This window comes from Psammomys obesus, unplaced genomic scaffold, assembly GCF_907164565.1.
Source record: "Psammomys obesus unplaced genomic scaffold, mPsaObe1.curated_primary_1811, whole genome shotgun sequence".
Classification (NCBI taxonomy): Eukaryota; Metazoa; Chordata; class Mammalia; order Rodentia; family Muridae; genus Psammomys; species Psammomys obesus.
Window position 1 is genome coordinate 3459033 of NW_026586589.1, and position 19503 is coordinate 3478535.

General features: G+C 37.8%; 1 protein-coding gene across 1 annotated transcript in view; it reads right to left on the minus strand.

The window, feature by feature from the left end:
- Positions 1–19503, minus strand: part of Top1 (DNA topoisomerase I) — an 86494-nt gene that overhangs the window by 8540 nt on the left and 58451 nt on the right. The window contains exons 9-16 of the mRNA XM_055602418.1: positions 17037–17152; positions 12315–12436; positions 11416–11538; positions 9064–9251; positions 8716–8860; positions 2239–2382; positions 1249–1434; positions 427–495 (exon numbers count right to left, since the gene is read on the minus strand). Coding sequence (XP_055458393.1) covers positions 427–495; positions 1249–1434; positions 2239–2382; positions 8716–8860; positions 9064–9251; positions 11416–11538; positions 12315–12436; positions 17037–17152 — 1093 coding nt within the window. The remainder of the gene's footprint in view (positions 1–426; positions 496–1248; positions 1435–2238; positions 2383–8715; positions 8861–9063; positions 9252–11415; positions 11539–12314; positions 12437–17036; positions 17153–19503) is intronic.

Sequence of the window (19503 nt, forward strand, 5' to 3'; positions counted from 1 at the left end):
GCCAAAGAGGGAAAATAATTCCAGAATGCAGGATTGCATGCCTCCCTACAAAGTACTTCAATCCTGAGCAGTTCAAAACAACAAATTTGTTCTTTCCTATAAAGATCTCTCCCAGTAAAGAAATCAAAGTCTTATGTCTCTAGCACAGGCAGCTGAAAATCTCATAAAAGGATCAAAGAAACAAAGTTTTATGTAAGGCTCAACTCCCTCTGCCTCAAGGTTTTGGTAGTAATCCACAACAGAAAGATGTCTGATCCTGGTTATAGATGCACTATGTGCCCCAAGGGAGGAAGGGAGTCTAAGATCAGCACTGGGAAAGCTAGAATGAATGGGCAGCTCAAATAGCCTTTGGCAACTTTTCTCATCCTTAAGAGTTCCATCCTAGGACTGCCTGGGACTCCAGCCTAATGTCCTGTGTCTACTCACATTAAGTCGATCAAAAAGATCATCTTCAGGCTGCTTGTTCTCCATGAATAGTTGTAAGTTCTTAAAAACCTAGAAGAAATTAAATTTTTTTAAAAATAATTTCAAACACAAAACTTTCAAAAAAGAGAAACCACACAAAGACCACTCATATATATACTATACCCAAATTCTTGCTTTGTACTGTAAATTTACATAAATACCTAGGTATCTCTTCTGAGCCATTTGCACCCTTTAGTGCCACACATTCCCAAGAACAAAAACACTCCCTTATAATCAAACTATGTTTATTTACCCTAGATGCGCAATTTAATTGTTACATACAGTAATCTAGTGGATCAGAGCAGTAAGGGCCTATATGCCTATCTCATGGTCTAGAGTGATAGATTCAGAGATCTGAGAACTGAAAGATTACCATTTTAGTCAGTTGGGAATTGGCCTAGGGCTTAGCAAAGGCACAAGGGGAGAAGTGTATACACTGTGACCAGATGATGCTGTGATGTGCTTACATCACTAAAGTGGTTGGATTCAATCTTACATTGAGTTTTCTCTAAGGGCTAACTCTCTGTAGGCTGTATTATAAACTGCTTTCAGCGATGGCCACACATTCACAGCAATGTAGCAGAGGTTGTAGCATGGGGCTAAATGAGGTACACACCAAGCAGTTTCTTTCTTTGATATCATTTTTGCTAGAGTCCAGCGAAATGCAAAGCTTACAGAAGCAGTCAATTATATATATATATATATATATATATATATATATATAATTTGCTGAATTAATAAGTAAAAAAGCATGACAAAGAGGTATAGGACACATGAACTTACTCGTTTCTCAACTGGGACTTTGTTATAGTATCTGATTGAGTCCTTCCCGGGAAAGTCAAATTCCACCACATATTCCTGACCATCCAATTCTGGGTGTAGATTGATGTGCTCCACTCTAAGTGAACAGCAACCCACAGTGTCTGCCGTCTCTCCTTCTTCCTTCTCATTGCCTGCTCTCAGAGCAAGCTGTGCAGAAAAGGGGATGGGGTTGTTAAGAAAGAGATGAGCATCAGTGAAGAGACAACCACATATGAGCTCTAGGAAACCCCACACCAGAAGCCCCCCAATTCTTCTGTAAATGAAGCATCAGTCTGCATAGCATATAAACTCAGATCCTACAGTGTTATGAGTCAGATGAAAGCCACAGGAATACCCAGAGACCCAAGTTTCTCTACTCCATCCTTAGAATGAAGATAGCAGGAAGGGAGAAAAAATTATAAAAATGCAACAAATGAGAACAATTTTTCCTTTGGACAGATTTTTCTGAGTACTAAGAAACAAAACTTGATAGCACTGCCTTTTAAACTATAATTATTAAAAAAAAAATCACTTTTTAAAAATTTTATAGGTTATAATCATCTCATTTTAAAAGAATGAAATGGAAAAGAAATACCAAAATTCAGTGCTAGTAGTTCAAGCAGTGATTTGTGTAACTTCTGATTTAACTGCATACAAATAAAAAAGTGTGTTGGATTTTGACATAAAATAAGTACTTTTTCATTACAGGTTATGGTCAAAATACCTGAAAGCATCAGTTATTAAAAAAAAAAATTCAATTTATGCAGATCTTCTTGTTATAAAAACTGTACTCAATAGCAAACATACCATGGATGCTTCTTTCTTTGTATCTGCATCTATTTTCCTACTGGGCTAGATTCGATTGTAAGTCACACAGCAGAGATGCACTCCGGATGCCTGTACTTACAGAGTAGACACTCCCTATACCTGCAAATAGAACTGTCCAATATGGATAAAGGAACCTGCTCCCACCTTATCAATGAAGTACAGTGCTACAGCTCTCTGCCGAACTTTCATCTCTTTGGACTTCCAGTCTTCCCGATACTGATTTCGGATCTTGTCCACACACTTCTTCAGCCGCCGAGCAGTCTCATACTTCTGCCAGTCTTTCTCGCCCTGCAGAGACAAAGAGTGGAGTAGTAACACACTGAATATTCAGAACTCTAAACCCAAGAACAGAAACCAGAGCTTAACCAAGGCTGAAAAGCATAAAATTGAAGAGAAAGTCTAAGACATTTAGCCTGACAAAAATACATGCTGTTCTACATTCTGTCTAATTGCTAAGAAAGCTTTCCAATCTATAAGATGATCACACTCTAGGGAGAAGCCCACAAAGCTGTCCCTAAACTGACTTCTGTGAACATAAAGGATGTAAGCATCCCCATTCTCTCATAAGCACCGCAGCCTTGCTTTGGAATCTAAGATCCAATACTGGTTTTCTGCTAACACTGAATTCCATTAAATTCAAGACGAAAATTGAGTTTTATGGACATATCAAAGAAACAGAACCCAAGACTACAACATGTAATTTCCAAGGAACACAATGAATTCCATGAACAGCTGTAATTATTCACCATTTTCTCACTTCTGCTTTTAAAAGTGGTCTCTGATTAGACTAAGGGGAGAAAATGTTTCTGGTAGCACCTTCCTGCCTTCTTTCTTTCTTTCGTTTTTTTTGTTTGTTTGGTTGTTTTTTGGTTTTTTTTTTTTTAAGACAGGGTTTTTCTGTGCTGACCTGGATTCAGAGCTCTGCTTCCTGAGTGTTGGAATTATGCACCAGTACCACCAAGGTTTTTTTGTTTTGTTTTGTTTTTTTAAGAATAGAGCTTTTGGCATAAAGTTGAGATAAGATTCTGAAGCCCATAAAGTGTTATGAAAATGTTAACATGTGTCTATGTATTATAAAACCTAACCAAGAATCCCAGGCTGGAGAGCTCTAGGCCTGAGGGGTGAAAGCAATACTGTGATTTTGCTAAATGGATATGGCACCAAGCTGTCTTCTAAATATATATCTCTACTAATTATATGAAGACTGCAACTGGTCAAAATATAGAAAACAAGTGTCTGTGGTATACTTAGCCATGAATGAAACCTCTATCTCAAGGTTCAGGAAGCACTGTTAAAGGTGATGAAAAGACTTTAAGAGGCACAGATCAGGGAGTACTGGGGGCAAGGTGTCTTTTGGACATGCCAGGGCCATTGTGCTCAGGCCATTGCACTCATTGTGCACAGGATCAAGCCAATCAATTTTCCATCACAAAGTGGAGAAGGATACACAAGCCCTGACTCCTAGCTGAAGAGGTATTGACATTTGGTGGCTGCTAGTATATATCAGTGGTGTTTTCTTTTGAGGTATAGTCCCTGGTGACTTTCCCATGCCCCAGTGGATGGGCCCCACCCATGTACGTATGGGCACCACTAATTCAACTGCATGGGTTACTAAAATGAAAAGACAGCAAGTTGAGAGAAAGATGTATGTGGAGGGAATCTGGGAGTAGTTGGAAGTGGGAAGTTGGGGGGTATCTAAATATATTGTGTGCATGTATGTAATTCTATTTTTTTAATTTAATTTAATTAATTACACCTAATTCAGTTTGTATCCCCCCATAAGTCCTTCCCTCCTCCCCTCCCAGTCCCACCCTCCCTCTCCCTTCTTCATGCATGCCCTTCCCAAGTCCACTGATAAGGGAGGTCCTCCTCTCCTTCTGATCTTAGTCTATCAGATCACATCAGGAGTGGCTGCATTGTCATCTTCTGTGGCCTGGTAATGCTGCTTCCCCCTCAGGGGGAGGTGGTCAAAGAGCAGGCCAATCAGTGCATGTCAGAGGCAGTCCCTCTTCCCATCTTGGGCACCGAACTGCCATGGGCTACATCTGTGCAGGGGTCCTAGGCCATCTCCATGCCTGGTACTTGGTTGGAGTATGAGTCTCTGGGAAGACCCCTGTGTTCAAATATTATGGTTTTGTTGCTCTCCTTGTGGGGTTCCTGTCCTCTACAGATCTTACTATTTCCCACTTCTTACATAAGATTCCATGCACATTGCCCAACAGTTGGCCATAAGTCTCAGCATCTGCTTTGATAGTCTGCAGGGCAGAGCCTTTCAAAGGCCCTCTGTAGCAGGTTTCTAGGTTGTTTCCTGTTTTCTTCTTCTTCTGATATCCATCCTCTTTGCCTTTCGGGGTGGGGATTGAGCATTTTAGTCAGAGTCCTCTCTCTTGATTAGTTTCTTTAGATGTACAGATTTTAGTCGGTTTATTCTATGTCATATGTCTATATGAGTGAGTATATACAGAATAAATAACAAATAATTTAAAAAAAAACTGACATTAAGCAAAAGATTACTGCTACCATTCTGAATGGACCTGCAAACAAGGATTAATAATGTCAAGTAAGAAAAACCAGGGAAATTCACACAGGCAAAGAGTTTTACAAGATGCAAAACTGACTATATAACACTAACAAAAGAAAAGCAGGCTCTTAAGAATCCAAGAATCTGGGGCTGGAGATGGCTTAGCAGTCGAGAGGTGCTGCTGCTCTCTTCCAGAAGACTTGGGTTCAATACTGATATCAGAAGTGGCCTGTGACTCCAGAGGGATCTGATGCCTCCCACTCTGTAGTACTCAAATGCAAATGTCCCCCACACAGACACATGTGTAAAATGAATACATGGAATTAAAAAAAAAATTAATCCAAGAATTTCTACTCTAATTCTTTGATCCTACAAAGGAGATGAGGTGGTACTGATTTCTTTTTCTATATTCTTGATTTTCACCTGATAAAAAAGAACCTGGCCCATAGGACCACATGAAATCTTTAAGACATAAGAACTGTGGTCAAGGTAACCAGCTTCCTCTCAAGGAGGAATGGGGGCTACATGGAAAAAGGGTTCTTCCAGATCTTAACAAATGCTCAGAAAGCAATGCTTATTTGGATGTGCTATGGAGTCATCAACATTTCCCCACAATTATGTATGTACTATTTGTATGGGTTTGTTTAGCTTTAAAACAAGAGGTTCAATAACTATTAGCTGTCTCATTTCCTGAGAAGCTGAAAATTTCTCATTGATTTCTTCTCTAAGTACAACTTGACATTTAAGAGAATGAATTAGAAAAAATACAATACAAGCTGTCCTCCTATGAAAAACAATAATGCACCTCTACCCCAATTTCTTACATAAACAACTACCAACAAAACAGCTGAAAGGCTCACCAAAATACACTATCTAGCCAGGAGTGGACTCTTCTCATCACTCATTTGCATTGGTCTATCTCAATGATTTCTGTGGGTATAGGTAGCAGTTAGGCAAACAAAGTTTGAGAAAGTCAAATAATTTACACAAGAGACCACTAGAGCAGTTTTGCCTTCCCATGATTGGGCTCCTGGAACAACCCAAAGTTAACTTAGGAACATTGGGATGTGGGACAGGAACAGAAGTCACCCTGCAAATGGCTAATAGGAGGACTAGCCCCCAAGTGTGTTTATCCTGGATGCTTTCAGTGCTGAGCAGAGTCTATTTAAAAAAAAAAAAAAAAAAATCCACCTATATAGGTCTTCCAGAGAGTCAAATTAAAACCATCGTACAAAGTCCTTTCTTGCCACTGGCAGAGATGTGCTCTCTCAAACTCTATTACCACATCAGCACATTACTGATACAGAGCAGAAAAGCAATTTGGTAAAACAAAGACATAATATAGGAGCCTCTGGCTCCCTCTCCTCTTTCACTAGTTGGCAACCTCTCCATAATGGAGAGGAAACTAATCAGGGACAGTTATAAACCTGTGGCTACCACACTTTGTCTTAAGTGTAGATACTTATCCACTCAATAACTTGGGCAAATGGAGTCAAGGCCTCAGAGAAGGAACTTAAAACCCCTGTAATCTTTGCCTATAGGAGGACACAACAACCACACATTTGAAATCTATCCCCTTTTCTCCATTTTCATTGTCATGATCTGCCTTGGTCACTACAATTTCTTGCCTAAAGCACAACAGCTGTCTAGAGGCCTCATAATTTCCTATTTGTGTCCAATCCAGGCTTCACGGAAAAGTAGTCAAAACTATCAATTATGTCACAAGTCTGTCTTATTTTCCTTTTTAAAATCTAAGTCAGTAGCTTCCTCCTTTTAGACTTAGGATATTATTTTTTTAAAAAAATTAAACTTAGACTTAAGTCCTGGTCTGTCTTCATGTCTCTTATTGCTCCAAGTACTCCAAAATATGCTGGCCTTCTTAATGTTCTCCACATATTTGAGCTCCTTCTTATGGCAGAGACTTCAAAAGGTCTCATTTCACTCTTTGGAATGTTAATTCCTTTTGTTTCTCTTTCTAGAGACAAAGAGATTCCTATTCATCATATAAATCTAATGCTAAATATTATCTTTTTGGAAAAGCCTTCCCTGAGACTGAGATGAGATCAGCCCCAAGGTATACTCTTCAATGTTTGTCATACTTCTGCTCAGCAGCATTTATCAGAGTTTATATTTATTGGTGTGCTTACACGCCATGCCTGCTAATCTTCCTGAAGTTGGTAACCTATGTGTAAGACAGCCTTCCACTCAAAGTCCTTAAGTGGTTCTCTTCCTGGAGCAGAACACAGTCTTTTCTTTGGCATGTTGCTTAAGACTGGCTACAATTTGACAGCAGGGTATCATAGGAAAGCATGAGTTACCATCTATCAGATCTAGGATATTTTTTTTTTAATTCTCATAGACTAAATTTATTCATCTATAAAGTAGAACCATGAATATATATGTTATGATTATTAAATTCCAACTGATATGAAAAAGCTTTTTAACACTAAAATAACACTTTTTAACACTAAAATAATCACAGATTGACAATTTTTTAGGTTTTTGTGTATTCTGCCTGGATGTCTATGTACCACATGCATGCAATGACCACAGAGACTAGAAGAGAGCATCAGATGCCCCCCTCTCCCCAAGAACTGAACTGGTTGTGCTGGGGCTTGAATACTGGTCATCTGGAAAAACAGCCAGTGTTCTTAATCACTGAGCCATCATTTAACCCCTCTACCTGATTAAGACAGGATTGCTTTTCTGAACCTAAAATCTGAGCTAAACTGGCAGGTCAGTGGGCTCCCAGGATCTGCCTGTATCTGTTCCTAACACTGAAGTTACAGGCATGCATGGCTATATGTCCAGCTTTATATGGGTGCTGGAGACAAGTCTTGGTTTTACAAAAACTGTTCTTACCCATTAAGCCTTTTCCCCAAGCCCTATTTGACAGTTTCTGTGTTACTTTTTACATCCCTGTATACCTTAACATATTTTTTATTTACCCTCCTCTTCTGTCTATAAGCAGCCAAGTCTGTTTAGAAGACCTCTTTAAAAAAAAAAATCTAACTTTAATCTGATTCCCTTTAAAAAGTCCACTCTGATGCTTGGAATAACTACTCTAGTTTATCCACTTCTGTAGCTGTGAGCTGCTGACAAGAGAGCAGGATTTTAGCTGTCATTTTCAGCTCTCCTTCCTGACTCAGTATACTTATTCTGAACCAGAAAAACTATTTTCCAATTTATTTGAAGAAAGTATCCAGATGATATTTTTCATTAAGAAAGTAGTGACATGTCAGACCATACAAGATTTACATATTTATTTTTTTTAACCTGTGACTCTTTAGATCTTGACAGAGGTAAATCCTTATAAACAAAGGTTGCAAGTCTAGCTTCAGACTCTTAAATGGAAACAGTTCCAGACAACACAGAATTAATTCCATGGTTGTTTTTTGTGAAGACTAGCCCTCCTTGGTTGTAATTCTTATTTCCAAAATGTCTGATAGAATAAGCCTGTAGAATTCTCCAGAATAGAGTATACAGCTAGCTGTCTAAAAAGGTCCCAAGACAAAACCTCTCAATAAGTCTAACAGTTGAAAACAACCCAAGTATGTAAGATGTATATGATGGGCTATCAACACATCTAAAGAAATCTATTTAGATGAGACCTCAGAAAGCCCAAACTATAAAACTCTAGGTTGTATGGCTTGTTTCTACATTCAAAGAAAATATTTCTTACATGTCTCACATGTAGGCCAACCACTTCATCACATACTAGACCCAGATGGTAAGCAGTGACTGTGAATGCAAGCAAGAGCTACATCTGCACAACCAGTATTACCACACATACACTGTGCTTGGAACATGGTGGGATCTCAGAAACTTTCACAAATAAGATTACAATAGGACACATACCTGAAACATCTTTAGGAGTCTACCAGGTAATGCTAACCATGAAAGCACTTGTCTCCTTTCAGGGAGAGTATACGCTTTTAATATGTAAGTAAGTAATATGTAAGACTTAAAGTAAGTCTTTAAGTAAGACTTAAAGTAAGACTTAAAGTAATATGTAAGACTTAAAGTAAGTCTAAGTAAGCCAACTCAAAAGAGAAAGAGATATTACCCCACCAAGAGGCATAGCCTATGGTCATGCTTACCTTGATTCGTGAACTGGGATTCAGCATGATATATTTAATAGAACCTTGGATGTTCTCTGTCCAGGAGACCAGCCAAGTAACCTTGTTATCATGTCGGACTTCTTTCCACTTATGTCCTGGAGGAGGAGAAGGAACCTTGGCATCTCTGTGAAAATAATCGTGTAAAAAGAAAGTGAAAACCATGTCCCCTCTCATGACCATAAGTGGACCCATCTGTCCCAGGTTGGGAAACCTATTCATGAAGATACTACACAGCTCTCCCTAACACTCAGAACAGTCCCAACCACCAGCCATGAGGAAAGGCTCTGTACCTCACTTCTGCCCCTAAAGATGAACCTTTGTGCTCACTTGCTACAGTTGATGATGATATCCTCAGGCATGATCCTTCTCTTCAGCATGCCCATCTTGGGGTGGTTGCCTCGGCCACGGAAAAGCCCTGGAGGCTCTATCTTGAAGTTGGCAATCCGCTCTCTATGATTATCCATAACACAAAACCCATATTCTTTCAATAATTTTTCATTTTCTTCTTTGATTTTCTAAAACAGAGCAAGAAGGTACACAAAATAGATTCAAACTTCTGCGTGCTAAGACTTAGCTATTTTTATCTCTTGTAGAAGAAAGGTTGAGGTAAAGTCTAAAAGTAACTCAGAAATGAATTCAAATAAAGGAAAATGTCTAGTGGAACTTAAACTTATATATAATAAATTGCAAAAGATCTATGAAGAATAACTGACTTTACACAGTTAACATTCTCACTTTTGTCTTTAGTAGTACTACAGACTGAGTCTACAACTGAGCTCAAGCTTCAACTCTTGATCTTTTATTATAAAGAGTATAGATTTATGAATGCCATTTATTATTAGTTTAGCTTAGTTTTATTTGAAAAGGAGACTCAAGTCACAAAAAAAGGATATAATGCTAATTTCCCCCTGTAGTCTCAACTCTGTAATGATTTTTTTGTTTTGTTTTGTGGTGAAGAGTAAAAGCATAAAACATATATTTGACAGTGAACATGTAAAATTGAACCTACACCTTCAGAATGACTGTTCTGTTTTATTGAGATGTATAGACTTGGGTCTGGCTTATTCTAGTGTGTGGTGTTATTTTCTTTTTTCTTATTTCTTTATAATGAAATTTTAATTAAAAATAAAAATTCACACTAGGGACAAAGCTCTGTTATAGAACGCTTGGCCAGTATGTACAAACTGTCATACCATTTCTTCAACTTTTAAAAGAACACTGTCAGAGCCACTTAACTGAACAGCATTTCCCACAGGGTTTTAAGCCCCAACAAACCTGTCTCAGACTCTTTACTGAGTATGTGGCGTATATAGTTTTTTTTGTTTGTTGTCTGGGATGAAGCAAACGTAGAGCTATGTGTTTGTTAGGCAATCATTTTTCTATTGAGTAAAATCCCCAACCCCACACTTTATGCTGTGTGATCCTTAATTCAGGAAGGTGTGGTATGGCAGGGAAGGGGAGGAGTTCAGCCTCTTCATCTTAACCATTCTCCTTTATCATATATATAATGATTTGTGTTGGGTCCCCTGTGAACCTCCCCCTCCCCTTCCTTGTTATTGTTTGGGCTTTAGAGCTAGGCCAGGAGTATCAAGGGACCCAGTTCTGGGAATACAAGAATACATATAACACCATGGCCCGCAGATGTATGAATTCTATGTAGTGACTAAATAACCAAGTCCTGCTCAACTTACTAGACACAGGTGTCCTTTACAGGGACCTATGCAAAGCAACATTAATAAAAGCTCTCTGTTATCTGGTCTATCATTACAGCAAAGGTTCAAACTGTTCTTTACGTTTACAAACATGAAATTAATCCATGGTAAAGGGCAGTTCCTAGCACCCATGCTGTGTAGCTTAAGACTACATGTAACAGCTCCAAATCATCTGACATCTTCTGTCTGCAGGTGCACCCACACACATATGCATGCACGTACACACAATTAAAAATAAGAAACATCTACAATTGAATAGACCAAAGTACAGTCATTTGGAAAACTACCAAAAAAGGAACCTAGAATGAAAAAGTCTAATGGAACTTTTGCTTATTTTGTTAAGACATCATGGTTCTTGCTTTGTAGTCCAGAATGGAACTTAACTTGCAGCAATCCTGCCTCAAACCTGGATACTGACATTACAGGCATGTATCAACACAGATAGTTATCAGTTAGTGTAACTCAATAATTGAAGTATAAAATAAATAGAAAATATTTTAAACTTAAAGGCTATATAGTTTCTGTTTCAACTACTCAGAGAATATGAAAATAAATGTACATATCCATTCTCCAATTAAACCTGTTTATGAAAGCAAGCAGGCTGCAGGGGTAAAAAACACATGATAGATACTAGAAGGATTTTTCAGCAATGAGTGTGGTTAACACTGGGAAATGGAGAGGGATGACAGTGGCTAGATATCAAAGTAAAACACCTTAAAAGAACAAGTAGGTAAATAAAGTAGGTACATAGCCAGTATTATTTTTATGTCTTAACCCTGAGTAATGGTAGCCATGGGGGAACAGGGCTCCCCACACTTAAACTGACTATAGTAATAATTAGACTTTACTAAGTCAATCTTTAATCAGAAAAATATGAAACTAATGAAATCAGTGTGTGTCACAAGAACAAGAAAATTAGACAAGTAATCACTACACAAAATTTCCCGCTTAGTAAGTTCTATCATACCAATTTTTCTTCCTTGCTCATCTGCTTCCGAGCCTCTGACTGGGCTTTGAAATACTGGCTCATCTGTGTAAAGTCGCATTTGCTTAGGTTGGTAATCACATTTTTCTCATCATTAGTCATTTCCTAGTTGAATGAAAAAAGGTAAAAAGAATTTAAATACATTAACAAGTCCTCCTCTTTGTGTACATCCTTTTTATTTTTTGTCAAAGCTGTCTAGAACTAGCCAATCTCTGTAAGGTTTTGGGGGTAGGAGTTGTCCTTTTCTAAACTGTATTCTTTTAATATATATAAAAAAAGTGACTTATAGAAAAACAAACTACTCATTTTTGGGGGGATCCTTGACAAACACAAATTTCCAAGCAATCTGGGAGATACTAAAGACATCAATTACTTTAGTAATGAGATGAATACTTTCATTCTTTCTTGTAAAACTACTACTTCCGCTCTTGTTAAATCTGACTTTAGAGGACCTTATATGGTAAATTTTATCAGCTTTTATTTATAATTATCCATGAAGAACAATCTTATTTTTTACATAGGCTAACATATATAGGTAAACCAACATGGATCAAGAAAGAATAGTAGGTCAGATTAACCCTGGGCAAAAGCAAAAGACAATCCCTGTAGAAACAAACTTTTCTTTGTTCAACTGAAATTGAGGTTTTCTGTTTAACCTAAGCTGATAAGCTCCTTCCTATAATCACATGGAAGCTAAGAGAAAGGACATATTCTTGTTGCACAAAAACCACAATATACATCTTGTACTACAATAAAACTCAGAGAAACATTCACTAAACTATGTATTTTAAAAAAAACTGTTAAAATGTTAATGCATACACTACAACTCTCAGTCAACGATTTTGTGAACTATTAAGATATGAACACATGGGCCACAATACCTTTCTCCAATCTTTAAAGAAATTTTTCCTGAATATTTCCTTAGTGGTATATTCATGGTCAAGCATTTTTGCAAAGAATGTAGCTACTTCTTCTGCTTTGGAACTCAGCTTCATAACTTTACCTAAAGGAAAAAAATGGTTCCAAACAGTGAGGCATAATATTCATATTCTATGTGCACTGAAGACTGGAGAGATCTGTACTGATGGCTTACCTTTCCAAGGTGTACAAAGGTCTGCTGACACATAGTTAGAACAACAACAGAGCAACATACTGTTATATTTCTACTTATAAATTTCTCCTTCTCTTTAGTAGATATTTACCTGGGTCTTTTTTTGGAGACTATGCCAGTTAATTGTTCCCAGGTGCCTGCTCAGGACAGGGATGACCTGGAAAAGGCCCAGCCACTCTTCCTTTTCCTTTCAGCAAGCAGGGTCCTTTACACCTCTTCAATGGTTTTTAAAAATCAAATCCTCAGAAGGACTCCTGCCACTGCTAAGCTAAGCAGCCTCTGTTCAAGAAGAGGAGGAAAGGATAGGGGCAGGGAGTGGAAGAAAGGAATTGTGGGGAAAAGAAATAGGCATCTTTCTTCTTCAAAGTTACGTGGGTGGAATATGAATAAAAATATATATTCATAGCAGGCAAGCCCAGATTTCCCACATAAAAAGCCTAAATAAACTTTCCTCTAGAGGCTCATAAGACAAAAGCATAACAAGTTTGTTATAAATACCAAGTTTTTGGACCTCTATCCTATACCTAGAATCAGAAACTGCATTGTGTGTATGTATGTGTGTGGTTGTATGTATACAATAGTGCCCATGTAAGGGCTGGAGCCTTAGGTGTCTGTCCTTGCCTTCCATGTTGTTTGAGATAAGGTCTCTTTGTTCACTGCTATATATTATCCAGGATAGCTGGCACAGACACTCATGGCAATTTTCGTCTCCGCTTCCTATCTCACCGTAGGGACATGCTAGAATTACAGACAACTGTGCTACTTCATCCAACTTTGATGTGGTTTCTAAAGAAACAACCTTAAGTTGTCAGGCTGGTGCAGCAAGTATTTTACCCACTGAGCGATCTCCCCAGCCAGCATTTTGGCAGTCTAGTGTACACATGGAACACTGGGAAGAGCAACAGGAGCTTACCTCTTTCAGGAAATCCCAATCAATCCACAGCACGAGGTGTGGCTGGGTCTAGGCAGCAAGTAAGCATATGGAAAAGGTATTCTAAAAAAGCCCCTGGGTTCACAAGGAAAGCCACTAAACTGATAAGAAAATTCTGGAGGAGGCCTAGATCTGTGTACCTTAGATTGTAACTGCCAGTGAAAGAAAAATACTTAGGAGCTTAAGCAGTAGCTTAATATTTAGTAAAATATTCAGAGACTATTGCACTTCTAGTCTATATCTTTAAAAAATTAGAATAGAAACCTATCAATTTCTATCTTTCCTTAAAAAAAAAAAACTCAACATTTACAATATCATACAGAAGCAATCTATAATAATATAATTATTATTATATTATAATAATAGCATTTGGCTGCATTCTAAATGAGATTAAATATAATTCCACTGTTCACAATTATGTAACTACTACTAATAACTTAAAAATATTTATATTCATTACAGAAATCTAAAACTTAACCAGCATACTCATTGCAAAATTAAGAAGACATCTCATAATGGCTGGAAGTACTCCTCCTGACTGTAGGAACATAGGAAATATAGCACAAAAGTGAAACTTGTATGGTAGGCAAAGATCAGCTTGGAAGACATAGTTTTAAAGGCCAATAGGTTGTGTAGTTCTTCCTCAGATTTTTTTTCAAGATTCTGTGTTGGAAAGACTCTGAGGAGACATTTCCTGCTCCACCCCATCCCTACTCAGGTTTGAACTAGAGGTTTGCTAGAAAAAGCGCAACATGATTCAAATATAATTGTAACATTCAGAAGGCTGAGACAGGATTGTGAGTTTGAAGTTAGCCTAGGCTACAGAACCATCTCAAATCAAAACAAAAAATAAAAACAGAAGGGGAGGAGGGAGGGGCTTATGGGGGGATACAAAATGAATAAAGTATAATTAATAAAAAAAAAAGAAAAATAAATAAAAACAGATAAGAAAGAAATTTAAATGAATGTGTTCTCTGCTATATTTCATATAAACTAAATATTCAATAGTGTTTCTATTTTCAGGGGTGTCTTTGGACTATTTCACTGGCTTTGTACCAACAAAGAAGCTATTCTGACTCATTTTGTTTTAAATGGGCTGTGGAAAGATTACATAACAGCTCCTACAGCAGAGCAGTGGGCAGAGGGTGTGTAGCTTCCCAGCAATAGTAATACTTTGTGGAAAAGGCTGAACTCTGGAAACGGAAACTATTGAGTCAGAGCTGAAACTGAAGGTCCATAATTTTGTGCTTCAGCCAATTCATGCCCTGCCTACCAGTACTTACGTATCAGTTTGGATTAAAAAGTCAAATACTCTTGACTTACTATAGTGTGGGAGTTTTACAATCAAAGGGAGGAAATCCCAGGAGGACCAACAGAGAAAACACTAGTGCCCTTACAGTGGAAAACCAGGCAAAACAGAGGAAGGGAGCACAGCCAACAATAAACTGGTTCCAAGCCTTGGTTTTCTATAGCAAGATAAGAGAAGCCCCAAGATAAAGGGATCTAGTTTCTAGCCATCATCACCTTCACTTTCAGAGTGAGGCTTTTCCAGCTGAGCTTTCTGAAGTTAGGGAGCCCAGATCAATCTATAGAATACAGAACTATCTTTTCCAAGGTCTTAAACCTTTTCTCTTCATCAGGAAGTTTAAATTCAAGTATTTCAATAAGAGTTTATAAGAATGACCAAATGTATAGGCTATATTGTGCTTTCTGATCAAACTGTTTAACTAATCTAAACATTTACTAGTCAAGACTGTAAAGTGTTTTATGCTATCAGTTTCCTAATAGACTGAATCAATAGTCTCTATTGCTGAGACCTGGGTGTCTGAATACAAGCATGTTAAATAAACATTTTCTTGACTTACAGAACAAGCTCTTTGGTAAAAAGAGCTGAACATCCCTTATCCAAAACATCTGAATCCCAAGTGTTTAGGCTTTCCTTTATTCACCTCTAGATTGTGTGTGTGTGTGTGTGCACGTGTGTGTGTGGTAGAAATGAAGTTATCAGGCTGGGCATGATGATGTACATCATTAAATCCAGCACTCAAAAAGGCAGAGAGAGTTTGAGGCCAGCCAAAGCTACATAGTGAGACCGTATCTCAAAAAGGAGAGAAAGGCTGAGACCCAAGTCTAAAGACAAAACTCACTTGTTTCATATACACTCCATCTTAAATCCTAAAGATAATGTCACATAATATTCTTAATGATCTGGAGCATAAAGGTTTCACTTTTTAAGAAATTACATGTACTTATTTAGTGTATACATGTGTGCAGTGTGGTAGTCACTGACAACATACACGAATAGCTTTTCTTCTTTCACCACGTGGTGTTAGAATTGAACTGAAGTCATATGGCTTCACAGCAAGTGCCCTTATTCACTAAGCCATCTTGTGCCCTTAGTGTTTTTTGGAAGGAAGGAGGGAAGGAGGGAAGGAGGGAAGGAGGGAAGGAGGGAAGGAGGGAAGGAGGGAGGGAAGGAAGGAAGGAAGGAAGGAAGGGAGGGAGGGAGGGAGGGAGGGAGGGAGGAAAAAAGGAGGGGAGGGGAAGGGAACCCTGAAATTCAGAGTTCAAATGCTGGATGTTAATAAGCCTATCTCATCCTAAACTCACAGGCATCTATGGTCCTGAAGCCGTTGCTGATGGTCAAAGAGATGCTCAAAATAGCTCGGCTTACCAAAGGTACTTCTCAGTAGCTTTCCTGTCTAGTTGGTAAAGATTATTTGGTTCCAAAGCACCCAGGCCTACCCCTCCTCTATTTAAATAGGGCCAGATCTACTTGGTAAATATTAAGAATGTGTAGGGATTGAGAAACAAGACTCTAGCATCTCTGGACAAAAACACAAGATGATGTAACACTCAGCCAATCTGGAAAGTTACAAGAGACCCAAGCAGGCCAGGTAAGGTGGCATGAGCCTCGGGAGCAGGGACAGGTCAATCTATTGAATTCAAGGCCAGCTGATCTACAATATCAAGTTCCAGGCCAGACAGGACTACACAGTTAGAAATGTCTCAAAAAATAAAAACAAGGACTTAGGCAAAGCACTTCTTTAAAATTCAACTACTAAAGGCACAGTGTTGCACTACGCAGAGTAATGACATGGCTTATGATTCCTACCTACAGGTTGAATGAAAGGACTAATCCTTTGCTAATACTGTTTCTAGTGATATGCAGCTTCTTGGCACACTGTATACCACTAAACTAAATAAAATATTTCTATTTGAGTGAGAACAACTCCACAGACCAGAACAGCTTCCTAGAAACCAAGTTTGATAAAAACTGACAGTGTATAGCCCATAGACTGGCTGTGAGCCACATAGACAAGCCTTTTTAGGATTACAAATAAGACATTAACAGCCCTTTTCTCATGGTATTTTTCAAGCAGCAAATGGGTCCTTATAAACTAAACACCTGATGTTTCTTTTCCCAAACCACACATGGACAAATAAAGCAAAGTGAAGTAACTAGATAGGACTGTTCCATATAGTGTCTTCACTTTCTATCCCTGAACAGAAGAAGCAAACTTTTCTTAGCCAAAATTCAAAACACTTGAAATAACTCACCATCATAGTAAAACTTGACTCCCTCCGGAAGAGGCTCATATGGTGGAGCAAAGACAGGCCCTTTATGTTCTAGGAATTTCCATTTGATGCCTTCTGGATAGCGTTCTTCTTCCCACCTTTCAAAGACAAGGCACAACCTCATTAAGTGATCACCTTGCTTAATAAAAATATCTTCACCTATTCAATGCCAAAATAATTATCTAATTAATTGGTGATACTTATTCAAGGCCTGAGTAAGAATAAACTGTGTTTCACTGAAAAGGGCAGGGGTTTCATACAAGATGAAAGAATGTGGAAACTAAAAGAAATTTCATTTCAGTTTCAGTTCAAAGTATTAAAATACCATCACTGAAAGAGCCCAGCAAATAACTATGGACTATAAAAAAATGGAGATAACTATTCTACCATGGCACTCTAAAATTATACCACAATGGTAAACACAGAAGAGGCATTACTGTAGTGATAATATGCAGGGGGAAGCAGTCCTATTTGAAAGTACAAAGTACAGCCAGGCAGCATGGTCCCTACACTTGGGAGGCAGAGGCAACCAGAATTCTTGACTTCTGGGCCAGCTTGATCTACAAGGCAATAGACTAAGACCTTGTCTCAAGGGGGGGAAAAATTAACCAAATAAAAAAGAACTGAAAAAGGACTAAGAATAGTTTAACTGAGGCACACTGTTTAAGACACTTCTTAAATACAAACTATCTAGTATAGAAGATACTTGATAAAAATCTAAATAAACTTCAGGCTAGATAACTTTCTGAAACATTTTATTGTTTAAAAATAAACCAAATATAAAAAAAAAAAAAACTATGGATAGTACAATTGTATATACAAAGAACTGTTCAGATCTATCACTTTTATTTTTATTGTTCACTTCAAAATCGTGAATGTGAAACTTCAATAAATATTTCAGCAACTATCCTTATAAAAATGATCTTCTCGTACGTAACTATAACACATATTATCAGATCTAACGAAACTAATAGTTTTCTAATGTCATGCTAGTATTTAGTCTGGTTATAAATTTACTAATGAGATCCAATATTTTATAGGTCAAGAGCTACTACTGAAAGATTGTTCAATGCAATTGGATGTTTCTGCCATCTTCTTTACACTGTCAGATCTTACCACCCTCACAATTTAAAAAGGATCAGACATATAGATTAATTTTAAACTTCTCAGAGTCGATCCTTACTGCTACTTCTAAACAAAAGAAATGTTTTGGCCTCTGTTCTAGTCTGGGTTTTGTTGTTGCTGTTTTGAGATAGGGGTTTCTCTTTGTAGCCTTAGCTGTCCTGGAACTTGTTCTGTAGACCAGGCTGGCCTTGAGTTCACAGAGATATGCATGCCTCTGCATTCTAAATACTATTAGAGTGACAGACAGGTATTACTATTCAAATAAAATTGTAGTTTGCCTTTTAACACACCACCCCCACCCTCACCCCAACCCCTACCAATTAAGAAATGCATGCACTCAAAATGTCTCCTCAATGGTGGGTTGGCTTATAAATTCAAGTTAGACAGCAGTTTTACTTTTCAAAAAAATATTTGCTTGCAAAGACAGAAAGTACAACAGTCCAAAAATGAATATAAAGTTAAAAAGTAGGCCACATGCTTTCTTCAAGTCAAAGTTCTCTATTGATAAAAAGCATTCTATGAATTTATAAACTATACAACTTCAGAGATTAAAACCCAACAGTATAGATTTCTATCTAGGAAAAAAAAAAGCAGATTCTCTGATTTGAGAATATCAATAACCCATATTCTTTACAGTTTCTTTTTTTGTTTTTATAACCATTGTCACTAATATCCTTAACTTCTTTTAACACTTTCTCTCTGCCAAAAAGATTTGAAACTCCATTTAAATTCCAATCCCTACACCAGTGAAGAAGTTAAACAACCGCCTGGACAGAATTAATCTGCTTCTTATTTTGGTTTTGTCTTTAAAAATGGTTCATTTGGGACCAAGAGGTATTCTGCTACAGAGATTCATGCAAGCTTTTCTTTGTAGGAGGAAGTTCAACTATATTTTCAAATGCTGGTTTCAGTGCCTTGAGATTCGGTTACCACCCTGACATGACACTGTTATGAATGTTGAACTATCTCCTGTAACCATGTGATGATAACATTCCCCAATTATCCCTGGTTGGCTAAATAAAGATGTTGAAGACAGTGACTGAGCAGTAAAGAGATAGGCAGAGTTTTGGCTTCCTGGGAGAGGGAGAGAAAGCAGAGAAAAAGGAGTTGCCATAAGGCAAGACAGTGATAAGCACATGGCTGTAAGACAGACTAACAAAGCTGAAGCTGCCCAGGAGTCATCATATTGGCAAGTGATGGACTTTTATGTGAGTTTTAAAGGCATGAGGATTGGAATACCTCAGAATCTGCCCAGCATAGTGCTGACAGCTTAATATAAATCATAGTCTCTGAGGATTTCCTCCATTAATTAATATAGAAAGAA